General features: G+C 46.6%; 1 protein-coding gene across 7 annotated transcripts in view; it reads right to left on the bottom strand.

Annotated features, from left to right (window-relative positions):
- LOC144107794 (multidrug resistance-associated protein 1-like) overlaps nt 1-15,333 on the bottom strand; it is a 592,391-nt gene that overhangs the window by 282,331 nt on the left and 294,727 nt on the right. For all 7 annotated transcript variants that reach the window (XM_077640975.1, XM_077640979.1, XM_077640978.1 and 4 more), the window contains one exon: nt 11,768-12,025. In XM_077640975.1, coding sequence (XP_077497101.1) covers nt 11,768-12,025 — 258 coding nt within the window. The remainder of the gene's footprint in view (nt 1-11,767; nt 12,026-15,333) is intronic.

Raw genomic sequence — 15,333 nt, 5'->3', positions numbered from 1 at the left:
CGCTGCCCGGGCACGCTCAAACAAGGCCGTTTGAGCTTGTAGGTCAGAGCAGCCGATGCGCCACACGTCTAGCAGACGCAGCGCCACCAATTTTTTTTTCTTCCAGGGGGAGATTTCAACGCGGCAGATATGGCATGGGGTTACGGCTACAGCACGACCAAGGGAAGACAACTCGGGCAAGATGCGCAGGAACTCGGCTTCACGTTACTTACGGATCCGGAGCATCCGACGAGAATCGGTAACTCCACTACCAGAGACATGTCCCCGGACCGGACGTTCGTCCGAAATGCCAGGACGACGGCTACCACGTGGAAAAACACGTCGACCAGCCTGGGGAGTGACCACATGATCGTCGAAATACACGTACAGACTCCGGACAAGGCACAGGGCAGTAAGCGAAATTACAAATGGACCGATTGGGAAGATTTCAGAAATAAACGAGACCAACAAGAGCCTTCAGGAGATACGATCAGGGACATCGAAGCCTGGACCCGCTCGCTGGTTGCAGACGCCAAAGCGTCAACCAAGAACGTCGAAACCGAGGTTGAAACTGTCAAGATGGACAGCCGCCTTGCGCATCTCATCGAGGCGAAGAACTCTGTCCTGGCCAGGTGGGAGGGACAGAGACTCAATCGGAGACTCAGAAAGAAAATAGCGGAGATCAACCGCAACATCGCGGAGCAATGGCGAACGCTCAACCGCCAGCAATGGGATGAGTTATGCAATGCAGTCAACGGCCAACTACACAACAGGAAATCGTGGAACCTGTTCAGGCATCTGGTGGACGAAACGAAGACCAAGTCCCACCAGAGGAACAGCCTCGCACGTCTTTTACACAAGGAGCTCGAGAAGCACGGTGAAGATTCAGTGACCGTCCGGTTACGAGTGAAGTAATTGCCGCACACTTCGACCGCACAACACGGCCCATGTGAGGGGGATCCGAACGCAGAATTGGATAAGGACTTTAGCGTAGAAGAGATAAGGACTGCGCTGCACAACCTCCACAGCAGATCGGCGCCGGGCCCCGACGGGGTGTCGAATCGCGCCCTAAAGAACCTCGACGACCGATCCGTGGAACAGTTAACGGCATTCATCAAAGAGTGCTGGCAGCGCGGCAGCCTCCCGCCACAGCGGAAAACTGAGAGAATGGTACTAATTCCAAAACCCCGAAAACCGCCGGGTCTCGACAACCTTCGCCCCATATCTCTAACGTCATGCGTCGGCAATACCATGGGGCACGTACTGCTTAACCGCTGTCAAGCCCACTTAGAGCATAAAGGGGCATACCCACAATCGATAATAGGATTCTGCCCCAATTATCCACGCAAGACGCAATTATACAACTGAAGCACCAGGTGCTTGACGGCAAGACGAGAGGCACCAGAGCGATTCTCGGCCTCGACCTTCAAAGCGCAATCGATAGAATTGCGCACTCGGCGATCTTAAACCAGATATCGCGGCAAAACCTAGGTGTACGCTCGTAAAACTAAAAGATTTTTTGACAGACAGGCGAGCTTTTTTAGTGGCAGGGGATATCCAAATAGAAGAGCAAACGCTGGGAAGCACCGGCACCAGGAAGGGCTCCGTCATCTCGCCGATGCTCTTCAACCTCGTCATGATCAGGCTAGCAGAAAAGCTACCAGAACTCGAAGACGTCCGGCACACCATATACGCCGACGACATAACACTCTGGGTGCACGAAGGCAGCGACGATCACATCGAAACGGCACTGCAACTAGCAATCGAGACAATAGAGGAATACCTTGTGGATACGGGATTACGATGTTCGCCTACAAAGTCGGAACTCCTACTCTACCGCCCTACGCAGAGGGGCAGACCAACCGGGTGTGGTCGGAATGCGGCAACGACCAGACGAGAATACGAAGAGATCAGACTACGCACGAGCAACGGAGCAACCATCCCGACAGTGCACAGAATTAGGGTCCTTGGCATGATAATCGAAGCCAATGGCGTCAACGGCGAAACGATCACTAAATTACAGCACAAGACGGCTAACGCCATGCGAATCCTCAAGAGGTTCACCAACAGAAGAAACGGAATGAGGGAGGCGAGTCTCACACGACTCATACTCTCGTCATGAGTCATATTGCGTACGTTGCGGCATTCCACAACTGGTACAAGGGAGAAGAAGCCAAGATCAACGTCCTCATCCGCAGGGTGTACAAGATATTACTGGGTCTACCCGAGTCTACCAGCACGCAACGCTTGCTCCAGTTCGGGCTTCACAACACGCTTACCGAAATCGCCGAGGCGCAGCGCACGCCACAACTAGAAAGGTTAGCGGGCACGAAAGCAGGACGCCAGATCATGGAAAGTGTCGCCATCCGTTACCATGCACAACAAGGCCAGAAAGTCGCTGTTCCGGACGCGATGAGACAAACTCTAAGAGTCGACCCGATTCCACTGAACGTCCACCCAGAACACACCCGGGGAAGAAGAGTGGCCAGGGCCTGGAGCTGTCCTAAACAGCCACGGAGACGAAACGGGGACAAGGTTCGTTGACGCCGCGGAATACGCAGAACGCTCGCGATTCGCGGTTGCGGTCGTCGATTCGAGAGGCGAAACGCGCATAACGGCAAGTTTAGCGTGCGAGCGCGCAGAAGAAGCGGAGGTGGCCCTCGCCCTTACGGATCCGACGTGCCCCACAGTTCTCTGCGAGTCGCGACAAACGGTCAAACACTTCGCCAAAGGATGGATCTCACAGACAGCGGCCCGAATCCTGAGCAATCTAAAAGTCCAGTGTGAGGAAGGTTTTCAAACCAGAATCCAGTGGTTCCCGGCGCACATGGGAGAAGTATCGAATACATATCGCAACCGAAACGAGATGGCACACGCCAAGACGCGTGAGCTCGCGAACCGCGCCGGCGACCGTCGTCCATGGGACAGCACCAGACTTTGACCAGCTACAACGAAATACCAAAGCCCTTTGCCTGGCCCGCTGAACCTTCCCTCCGCCCAACGACAAGCTGGACAGGGCGCACGCGGTGGCCCTCAGACAACTGCAGACGCTCACGTACCCCAACCCGGCACAATACCACAGACTCTACCCCGGAACATATTCGACAAATATATGCAAGGTCTGCCACACTGCTACAGCAAATTTGCCTCACATGCTCTGGGACTGTAGCAAAAACCCTGACGGTGCTAACTCCGGAATCCTCCCGCCGCGGTGGGCCGCTGCATTGCGCAGCCCCAGCCTCGGTGACCAACTCTGGGCCGTCCAGCAGGCCCGCGAGGAGACGGCGAGGCAACACCTCGACGTCTCCACGTGCGAGACCTAAGGCCCCGTCGGCGAAAGCTCTGCAGGACTCTTAAATAAAGTTGTTACCAACCAACCAACAAGGGAATGGAGAAAGGTGCTCATTATGATATAAGACAGAAAATAGCTTGGGCTTGTTGGTTCGCCATGATCATGTTAAAAGCGCAGAACGCAGACGGCACACGAGATGAGAGGTACTCATGAGTGCTGACATTCAACAGCGTTTAATTGGAAAGGACACAGCTTTTATATTCGCACGGACAGCACATGTGTCACAAAGAGGTCATTTCACATCGTGATGCGCACGTCGTCCTGCACAGCTGAAGTTCCTCTTTTATTAACAACATAGCCTGCTTGTTTACGCATCCGTCCCTTCATTTGGCAATCTCGGTGGCCTCTAATCTCGCGGACGAACTGTTTGCTGTGTTATTCCACGATTTACATCGTTTGAGTTCTGCGGCACATGTTTTGGAAGGGCAATTCCTTATATGAATACCTAAATGCCTGCTTGGTCAACGTTAATTTTATCCTGCTTAAGTCTCTCGTTGCTGCACCTGCTCATCTGCCCACATGTAAACGCAGATGGCTCAGTGAACTCAACAAGTTTTGCTGGGTCTGAGGTGATAACGGCCAGGTCTACCTTGAGGTGCGGACTACCTATCTCACCTCTTCAACTGGTGCGGAACTCGCTGCCCTATATACGGGCTGCAGTTCAGTTCATCAGTCAGGAATCTCCCCATGACTGGACAGTTTTCGCCGACTCTAAAGCAGACCTTCAAGGCCCGAAAGCTGCACTACGCCGCGGGTCATACGAATAACGCGTTCCAGAAATCCGCAAGCTTTACCACGACGCCACATTGAAAGGACATGACATAATTTTCCAGTGGCTGCCAGTACACTGCGTTAATAATGGAAATCACCAGGCAGGCGAAGCTGCCATTTCTGCCCACAATGACGGGATCCCTGTCAACATCCCTGCAACGAGAGCTGACGCAGCGTGTGGGCTTCGTACTTCGAGGCCGAAACACGGGACAGTTCTGCAATCGTCGCCTCAGGGCAATGGACCCTGGACTGCGCCTCCGTCTTCCATGTGACACAGCGCGTCACGAAGCAACATTACCGTGCCGTCTATGGCTCGGCGTTGCCTTCACAAATCAATATGCTCTTGGGACCAGGATGGTCGATAGCCCTTCTTGTGAAAGCTGTGCCTGCAAAGAGACAATCCGTCATCTTCTGTGTGAATGCCCTGTCTTTGCGAACGAAAGTACGTAATTTATGTTGTGCTCTGGACGGCCTTGATCCTCGCCCTTTCACACAGGACAAGATCATCGGTCCGTGGCCACAACAGACGACTGCCATGAAGGCTTGCAAGGCACTGTTTTATTTTTGATGGACAGATTGCGACCATGTTTCCCGTTCCTTCTCTTCTCTTTTTAATCCCCTCCATCTCTTCCCCAGTTGAGGGTAACCAACCGGAAGCCTTTCTGGTTAACATCCTTGCCTTTTCCGCCCTCTCTTTATCTATTCCCACATTTTAACAGTATTGAATACACAACGACTTTCGCGCATTCCACGAAGCGATTCGGGTGGTTTATTGTGCACCCATTCTGCTTTTTTGTCTGATCTGCATTCACACGCCGGTAGAGGATTTTAGTTTCTTTGGGGCTGTTATAACGACATGAACGCCTGCTTGCCACCAATCTTTTTCAGGTCATGACACTGGTGGCAAAGGAGGCGTTAATGTCGTTTACGTGACAGAAGACATCAGAAGAAAGCAGAAAAAAAAAGCATTCGCTATGCTTCTTGGTTTCGGTGACCGTTGGCTTTCGTTATGTACCTCATAACGCACACTTTTCCATTCTCTTGTCTGCTGGATATTTCAATGATGTCCTCAATTCTGGAAGTCCGGGTGCCATGGGTAGCATACGAGGGCTCTAGCAAAGTTGGAGAAGGTGCCCCAGAGCTGTAATTACAGTATCGGTACACACGAACCAAAAAGGGTTACAGAATATAAATATTTAGGACTAATTTTCACTCCGGATTTTAGGTGGAACGCGGACATCGATGAAATATCTAGCAAGGCAAATAATGTTCTGTGGGGACTCAGGCGCAGACTGTGGAATGCCACTCCTGAAGTGAATACCAGTGCCTATAAGATGCTAATAAGGCCAATTATTGAATAATCTAAAATAATATGGGACCCACACACTGCGAATAACAGACATAAATTGGACAGGATTCAACGACTGGCTTCAAGATTCATATTTAATAAATACCAGCACGTGCACTCTCCAACTGAACTAAGCAGGCATGCAAACCTCCCCCCCCCCCTCCCTTAGAACTAAGAACGAAGTTTTACCGATTAAAACTTTTATTCTTATTTATTCATACCCACGTTGAAATTTATTTAACCAAATTGTGTGTAATTTTACCACATCCAGACATTGGCACAATTTACACATACAGCCACCAGTTGCACGGAATGATACCTTAAACTACCACGTTTTTCCAAAGGTGATTAAAGAATGGAACGAACTAACAGATCCAGTTGCAATATCTTCATCTGTGAGTGCTTTTACTGCTGGTTTAGAGGCTGTCATCTTCCCTGATATGATTGCGTCTTTGTATGTAGATTCTGTTTCTGAAGCATATATTACGAGCGTGTTTCTGAATTTGTTCACTGCATGCCACTTTTATTTGTACTGCCACTGTTTTGCATTGTCGTTGTGTTTTGCATTGCTGTTGACTTGGGGTGAGGCTTCTTATGTTTTCTTTGTTGTATTCTTTTCCCACTCTTGTAAAAGCCCTTACTTGGGCTGACAGTATGAATAAACAAACAAACAACAAATTACATTGAAAACGCCGTAATGAACCATGTTGGGACTTGGAGGCACTTTCTCTCACCATTGACGAAAGAACTGACCTTATATACAGACAGTTTCCAGTTGTGCGTTCTTCATTAAAGACGTAAACAAAAATCTCAACGTGACAGAAGAACTACAGGTCATTGTACCGATGGAAGAAGCGAACATCATTTCTGTGGACGAAGAAGTTGTTGAACGTACGGGCTTTCAGTGGGAGTGGATAGTGTGTATGGCAACCGACGGTGCTCCATCAATAATCGGAAGGAGGAGCGGTCTTGTAAGACGTTTGCTAGCTGTCAGATGAGATGCGGTTTCATTGGCTCCCACTTCTCACACATACGGGTACTGAACATCTTGAACGTAAACCTGAGGGGAGAAAAAATTCCGCACACGCACTTATTTATTTATTTAGTACATACTGCTACCCTGATATAAGAGGCTGTTGCAGGTCTGTGAAAGTAAAACACATAAAAGACACAAATAAGAAAGGCGGAATAAACACATGAAAAACATTATAAACACTAAGGAGGCACTGAGGAACATAAAAAGCCAATATTAATACCAGCAACTTACAAAACTCGAAATGTGAAACGAAATGAAGAAACAAGGATAGCAGGAGCCCCGAGAGACATATTTTACAATAGAAATACAAAAATATTAAAAATACAATGCAATATAACCAAAAAATAAAAAGCGAAAAGATGTTTCAGTCGAGACTGGACATCTGCGAAGCCAAGGTGTGGAGGGATGATCATTTAACAATATGCTCAGGCAGTGATTTCCATTCTCGAATTGCTAGTTGAAAAAGAGAACTTAAATATATTGTTGTGTGTTTGACATTCCATAAGAGCTTTTTATGTTTTTTTTTCTTATTTAGAGCTGTTGAATGTGATAAATTAATATCGTTTAGAGACAGTGCTTAGGGCTCCAGACAAAAGATGATAAATAATTTTTAGGCGGGCGCTGTTCAAAAAAAAAAAAAACATGCGAAGTTTTCTGTAACAAAGATTTTAAACGAGGTTTCAATGTCCTATGCTTGCTAACCTCAAAGACTTCTCTGCCACCTTGAAAAGCATGCCCCCATTGATAATTGCATCACCTTATCATGCTTTCTGGTACAAATATGCCTTCGTTGCCAAGAGTAATCATTATTTACTTTTAGGGATAAATATTTTATGCGGCACTCAGGTAGCGTACATTTCCCCTAAACTTGAGTGCGTCAAAGGACAGCTGACTCGCTTTTTACTCCCATGTAAGCTTATTGCAACGCGACCTGTCGTAGAAGTACACGTGGAGAATCAAGGCGGTGATATTTATTTTTTTTTAAATCTGATTGCCTCCCGACGCACGCCTTCCAGTTAAGATACCAACTGCTTTATATGAGAGAAACCAGTAGAGTATGGTATATTCAATGACTTATATTATCAGGGATGTGTATCCACGCAATTTGGTTTCAGGTGAGGTAAATCTGATGGAACTTCTTAGCAAGCAAAGAGTGAAAAATGACTTATTTGCTGCACGTGATATGTGTTTGTCTCTGCTTAAATATGAATAATTATTCCGAGATACATGTACTCGGCACCAGACTTTAATATCGTGCATCTATAGTTATATTGGAAAGTCAGTGGCAGCTTTTCTCTTGCTGTTTGCATCAGAACTTATTTATCTTAATTTAATGTCATGTTCGAGTCTTCACATCAAGCTCGTACTTTTTCAAGCGCATTATTTATTTGACGTTGATCTTCTTGGCTGCTAAATTCTTTATAATTTATGCAGTCATCAGCAAACATGCGGAATTTGACATCTGAATTCCTCATTATATCATTTATGTAAATTATAAATATTGTGTGCACAGGTACCGTGTCTTGTGGAATTCCTAATATCCCTTCTATATTTTCTGAAGCGTAGCATTTGAAATGAACAAACTGTCGCCGGTCTGAACGATAAGATGCTATCCAGTTAGTGATTAGGTTAGCACCGAGAATGTTTTCAACTTTTAATCTCAGTTTGGGATAACGCATATGGTTGATGGCTTTTGAGAGGTCAAGAAACAACATGTCAGTCTGTCCACGCTTATCGATCACAGATGCTAATTCAGGGATGGTTTCCACCAAGTGCGTTGTTGTGGATAATCCTTTTCTGAACCCACAGACTGCTAACGTCTGGGAATGCAAAATCATTACCGTCCTTGGGTGCACTGCCTACGCATAATGTTTGTACACGCATTGAAGTCGTTTGAACCCTACGACCATAACGTAGCTGTGACCACAATGGTGGCTTAGTGGTTATGGCGCTCGACTGCTGACGCGAGAGAGGCGAGATAGATCCCGGCGTCGGCGCTCAAATTCAGATGGACGCTAAATTCCTAGATACCCGTGCTCTGTGAAGTCAGTGGATGTTAAATAGCCCCAGATGGTACAAATTTCCGGAGCCCTTCACTACGACGTCTCTCATAGCTTGAATCGCTTTGGGACCTTAAGTCTCCATACACCAAACCAAGCGTAGTTTCCTCCTTTTGATTTGTGCGTGGTGATTGAAACTCAGGAGTGACACCAGAATTTCAGTTCGTTTTAGGGTGATGTGGTAGATGCCTTTCCCTTTGAGGTGGCACACACACGCCCGTATGACATCATCCGGAAAGCTGTACGTACCAGACAAGGCCTGAGCAGAACACCGATTGTAAAAGAAGGGATAGCCATTTGTCACACAGCGTTCACTGTCTTGCGCACTTCGGAAACGCAAGCAGGTGAACTTTCGTGTGCGGTTTGTGCTTTCGGGCTCTTGATATCCACAAAGGGTTTGGGCAAGGAAATCGTGATAAAATTTCAAAAATCTTCTCCACAGTACTACAGCAGGACTGCCAAGCCTCATTTCAGCCACCAGCTATTCAATCCACATCGCCCGTAATCAGTTCATTCGCAATAGGTCCAGCTTGAGGAACGATCTTGATGGTCCGTACCTTGGTCATGTACGGTAAGTTCTCTAACTGCACGTTACGCCGTTAAGTGCATGCGTCGTCTGCTATAGAGCTTTCGGAATGCCTTTATCAACAGTTCTGTTTTTCTAACATGAGTACAACGTTTCAATGTAGTATTCTGACGAACTTAAAATTTGCTTGAAGCCAAGGGTCTGACGGAATCAAGTCTGGTCGGGCTGCTTCATAATGAAAGTAGATGACGCCGACCGGAAGAAAAGAGATTGAAAGGCGGTTTGGTGGCCCCTTTGCAGTCTTGTTAACAAAGGCAAAACCAAGAATTTAAAGGCATTTAGCTCAAGTAAAATTTCATTCTAGTTGGCCTTTAAGTGCTTTATGTGGTTAGTGCTTGTAAGGCGACAAGAGAATATAGTGGGCTTTAACCTTAATTTCAAACAGAAGTTCAGAGTAAGGTAGCATTGCTCTGAACCTAAAAATACGTGATGAGCTCCCGCACTTCAGATTTTGGACACACCAGGTAACCTTATTTCATCTGAGCTGAACTACATATATAGCCGACGAAGCTGCTACGGAATAACTTGGCGCGCACAACATATTCCATCTATAGTTGCCTATGTGAGGCTCAGGGTGCGTCGAATATTCCCCAATTTTTTTTGGTGGGGGGGGGGGGGGTAACCAGGTGGGTAGCAGCAACAGCATTCACAAGCGGTATGTCAAAGCAGCGTCTAGTGTTTTTATAAGGCGTGATTAATATTATTCGGATAAAAGTTTCCAGTAATAAGCGAGCTGCAACAAATATTGATTTCCTTCACTCGTGCGCTACACTGTCACTTAAATAACTTACCTTAAGAAGAGTTTATTGGAGTAACAATAACTTCAAGGAAACTGCTTTGCAATTCATGAGAGCAGCCAAAAGCATTTCACACGTAAAAAACTTATGTTATGACAGACGTAAATAACGAAGCTCTGCGCCGGCCAAACTCAGAAGGCTAGCTTTCAATTGACCGCGTAAACAACTAGGTGCAGCCAAGCCACAAAGGTGTTAAACGGAAAGTCAGAACTGCAGATTCAGTTTATTTAATAAGCAAATGGGACGAAAAAAAAGTCGCCTGCATTCTTCAAGTTTTGCTAGTTTTGTTACAAAATTGACTAAAAATTAGCATATATTATTGCAAATTTCAAACACACCTCGCGTGGTGCGATATGTAGCAGCAAGCTATGAAGTTCTTGGTGAATTTTCGTTCGTTTCTACAATATTTGAGGCATTCCTACGGCTACGCTTGCATTAGCGCCACTGTTAAGCTTTTGTGACTGGACGGTTTTCACCGACTCTAAAGCAGCCCTTCAAGCCCTGCACGCTGCGCTACGCCGCGGGTCGCAGGAGCAACTTGTTGCTGAGATCCGTCTACTGTACCACGGCACCGTATCCAAAGGTCATGACATCATTTTTCAATGGCTGCCAGGACACTGTGGTATTAACGGCAATCACCAGGCCGATGTGGCTGCGCGTTCTGCTCACAACGACGGACTTCCAGTGAGGATCCCAATATCAAGACCGGACGCTGCGTGTGGACTTCATCCTATGGCGCTGGAGCTCACACTTTCAGCGTGGAACACGGGAGAGTTTTGCAACCTCCGCCTCAAGGCACTGGACCCTGGACTGCGCCTTCGTATTCCACATAACTTAGCACGTCGCGAAGTAACATCGTTATGCCGTTTATGGATCGGTGTTGCTTTGACCAACCACTATGCTTTCCGGATGGGGATGGCCGACTGTCCTGCCTGTGAAAGTTGTGGTTGTGCGTGTGTTATGCCTTTTTCTCCTTCTCTCTTCCTCCTTTTAGTCCCCTAATTCATCTATCTATCTATCTATCTATCTATCTATCTATCTATCTATCTATCTATCTATCTATCTATCTATCTATCTATCTATCTATCTATCTATCTATCTATCTATCTATCTATCTATCTATCTATCTATCTATCTATCTATCTATCTATCTATCTATCTATCTATCTATCTATCTATCTATCTATCTATCTATCTATCTATCTACCTATCTACCTATCTACCTATCTACCTATCTATCTATCTATCTATCTATCTATCTATCTATCTATCTATCTATCTATCTATCTATCTATCTATCTATCTATCTATCTATCTATCTATCTATCTATCTATCTATCTATCTATCTATCTATCTATCTATCTATCTATCTACCTACCTACCTACCTACCTACCTACCTACCTACCTGCCTGCCTGCCTGCCTGCCTGCCTGCCTGCCTGCTACCTACCTACCTACCTACCTACCTACCTACCTACCTACCTACCTACCTACCTACCTGTCTGTCTGTCTGTCTGTCTGTCTGTCTATCTATCTATCTATCTATCTATCTATCTATCTATCTATCTATCTATCTATCTATCTATCTATCTATCTATCTATCTATCTGTCTGTCTGTCTGTCTGTCTGTCTGTCTGTCTGTCTGTGTCTTTTGCGTCGTTACTATGGATGCCATTGTGTTCGGACCAATTAATGACTGCCATCTGACCGATCAGTATGGCGAGCTCATTTGATGTTATTTATGGCATCACTCAATTACGCCTAGTGAGCATTCCTAGTTCACCTAAAGACACCAACGATACAGAAAATGAAACATGGCCTAAATAGCTGTCACACACCTCGATGGTGCGTAGCCTTGCGAGTGCAAAACACAGCGCGACCATGGTGAGGAGTAGCCAGGCAGCGCAAGCCAGGGAGGCCTCAAGGCCCACTCGCCTGAACAGCATATAGAAGACCAGTGGCAAGACGAAGATGCCGGCTGCTGGCATGGGTATCAGGGTGACGCCGAAAGAGAGCGTAGTGCAATCCACGCCGAACACGGACATCACATACGCCGGAGGGTTGGCTTGCCGAGCTGTGGCAGAGTGTCGCAGCATCTGCATTCGGGGCGAGAGGAAAATCCCGAAAACATTTTTTCAAAGTGCAATGACGCCACCACGGGGGGGGGGGGGGGGGAGGAATTAAGGAAGCCCGCGTAGACCTGGGATGCCCATCTTTATAGCTGGGCTAATTGATTAGTGAGAATACTGGGAAACAGAGTGGGTAAACACGGTTATACGAGCAGTGAAAGGCTCGTATATTGTCTACAACAGTTCAGTGGCTATCACAGTGGCTACAACAGCTCAGGGTTCAGACGCACGCGCTGTACAAATTTAAAGAAATCAAATGCATTTTTGCTGTAGAAGTAAACCATCTTAGAGTAGTACTGATGTTCGCATTATAACTTGGTGTGCAGATAGAAAAGGCGACCGCCATCTGTCAGCAGCCAGTAGAAGATAACCAATCTGCCTCAGTTGCCACGCGGCAACCTGCCACTGGGCTACGAATTCAGCTTACTATCGATGCGAACTTCGTATACTACCTCGAATAAAACAAACTTCAGTATACAACCTCCGATATGTAGAAATTACGCGTGTTAGCCTCGGATGCAATTGACATTGTATGTAAACATCAAATATAGAGAACTTGAGTTTCCTAACCACTGATACGACGAACTTTCGGATGTTGCTTACTTCACGTATAACGGAAGCACAAGAAACATACACTCGCCAAAGAAAAATATTTAACACATGACGTTTCGAGACCCGTACGGGTCCCTTGTTCACAATGAGGATGGGCGGAATGAGCCGCTACTTATAAGCGGACTTGACTGCACAGTGAGTGGGCGTAGATATTGGGGAGATTCCCTCTCGTCCTGTTGATAGCATTCTTGGTCGTCTGTATGTCGAATCATTTTACATACAGACGACCAAGAATGCTATCAACAGGACGAGAGAGAATCTCGCCGATATCTACGCCCACTCACTGTGCAGTCAAGTCCGCTTATAAGTAGCGGCCCATTACGCCCATCCTCATTGTGAACAAGGGACCCCCGTACGGGTCTCGAAACGTGATGTGTTAAATATTTTTCTTTGGCAAGTGTATGTTTCTTGTGCTTCCAGTATGCTTCCCCCTCGCCAGACAGGATTCTGTCGAACCCTTGATTATGTTCACGTACAACGATTCTAAGTATACCATCTCGGTTACAACCAATTTTAGTGCATTGACCTCGCCAATAACGAAGGTTTGGCTGCTCCTACCACACTGAAACGATGTACAGAGGATCGCCTGAATACTTTTGACGCTGCAGCGCTAGAGGTGCGGTTCATCGGAAGATCCTGCGTAATTCCTGCGCCGCCCGCGGCTGTTGTCTCGTGAAACTCCATGTGACGACACCCGTAGATGTGAGGAGGGAAATCAATGAAAAGAGTACTTGTAATGTGGATTGAAGGTCGGTGCTTGCCTCAAATGACGCAACTTTATAAAGTGACTGGTTTAGCGTAAGCTCGGCATTTGAACCCACAGCCCTTGGGTTGCGAGTCAGACATGCTACCACTGGCCACCTAGGTACGTTGCCTTAGCAGGGATACCAGTACGCGTTGGTGTGTGCTGTTGTAGGCTTAATCTGAAGCGAAGTAATGCGATAAGTGGTGGAGTGGACTAAAGACATGTTAATGAGCGAGAGACTAGTTATATATTAATTAAGTGGAAGTGTATCAGCGAGAAGTGTGTGTCCGTGAAAGTGGTGTTTAATTTTGGGCTATGAGTGGACTCAAATGTAAAGACGTGCTAAATAGTGAAAGAGTTTTCAAGGTAACAAGCGGAGTTAAGTGTATATCGGCGTCGCGTTGCTGTGAATGTGCGCCCTGAGCTTGGACGTGATGTCATTCGTCACGTGGTTGGCAGTGTGCTAATGAGTGTCAGATATTCTGCATCGCATCACATCGTGGTCAATGGCGGCGCATCACGGGAAGCCGAAAGTTTCGCCGCGCCGGCGGCGATCACGCGATGTGACACCTGCGCCGGCAAGTTCGTATCACAGCATCTTGCGAGACGTCAGCGCTCGACTGGCTTATGGAAAGAGCGAGAGTGGCGCTTTAGCTAGTTGCGCTGTGGATACCGTGGCGAGTAGATGTGCTGCAAATGTTTCCGATATTAATGCGTCGGGTACCAGTGCTGGCTCTTGGTCCGGGTCGTGTGCAAGGTATCTTTTACAGAAGCAGCAGTATGCATGTAAACTACAGTGTGGGAAAGGCCGAAATACAAGAAACGTGGAAGCTGTGCTGCTATAAAATCAGTATGAACAAAGAGCAGTGACTGTGCGAAGAAAGTCGGCTGAAGAGACCCAATAACTTTATTGCATAACTTCAAAGGCAGAGGTTACGTCTCCCCCTCCCCTTCCATTTTCAGCATGATTTTCAAATGGAAACTTGTTGAGCTCACAGAGGTTTTTAGCGCGTTATATTTAAAGCTTAAACTTGGAGTTTAAACTTACAGTAATTTGAACGTCAAGCTTCATCACCTGTTGACGTTATTGCTAGAATAAGCCTATTTTTTTTTCATATTGTCACTTAGTCGTGACAGCAGTCGGGCAGCTAGGAATACAGCGAAAAAACTTTTAAAAGAAACTCTATTGGGGCTGCCCTGCGCCTACACTGCTCAGCGGCGGTAGAACAGAATGGCCGCTGCTCTCGGTCTTGCTCAATTTAAAGCTTACGGCGAACATTCGAGATAAGGCTCCAAAGTAACCTCAACAGACTTGAACAACATAAATTTGGATCCCCCTGGCTGCAAACATTCGAGATAAATCTAGTCGCATCTTGCGAAGCAAACTTATAAAGCCGCACGCCGGCTAAATTAAGCCCGAACAAAAAAATTACAAATCTTAGCGGCAATATAAACATTAAGATTACATTTTATAAAGCATTAACATTCGGCCTTATCCAATGCTTTATAGAAGAAGTTTCCTCACAGCTACACAAACGAAAAGGACCCAGAAAGAGGTACTCGGGACGGGAGCGGACCCTATCTACATGAGGATCCATAGCGCACACAATTGAGGGGACACAACACGAGCGCTAATCGCGCTCGTGTTGTGTCCTCTCAATTGTGTGCGCTATGGATCCTCATGTTGAATACCCACTAGCCCTCACCCTCTCCCTTATAACTGTCTGTTGCGTAGTACTGTTGCGTAATGTGGTGTGCCGCACCTGTCACAACCTTGTCCAAAGTCTTTGTCCAAACTGCAATTACAGAAGACGGCAGTGTCAGTTACTCTCATGCCAGTAGTGACTTTTCGTAAATGATGTATTTTGCTGTGTATATTGTTAACCAATTTCATTGTAATACAGTCGAGCCAACTTAT

This window comes from Amblyomma americanum, chromosome 10, assembly GCF_052857255.1.
Source record: "Amblyomma americanum isolate KBUSLIRL-KWMA chromosome 10, ASM5285725v1, whole genome shotgun sequence".
Classification (NCBI taxonomy): domain Eukaryota; kingdom Metazoa; phylum Arthropoda; class Arachnida; order Ixodida; family Ixodidae; genus Amblyomma; species Amblyomma americanum.
This window is presented reverse-complemented; position numbering and strand designations above follow the sequence as displayed.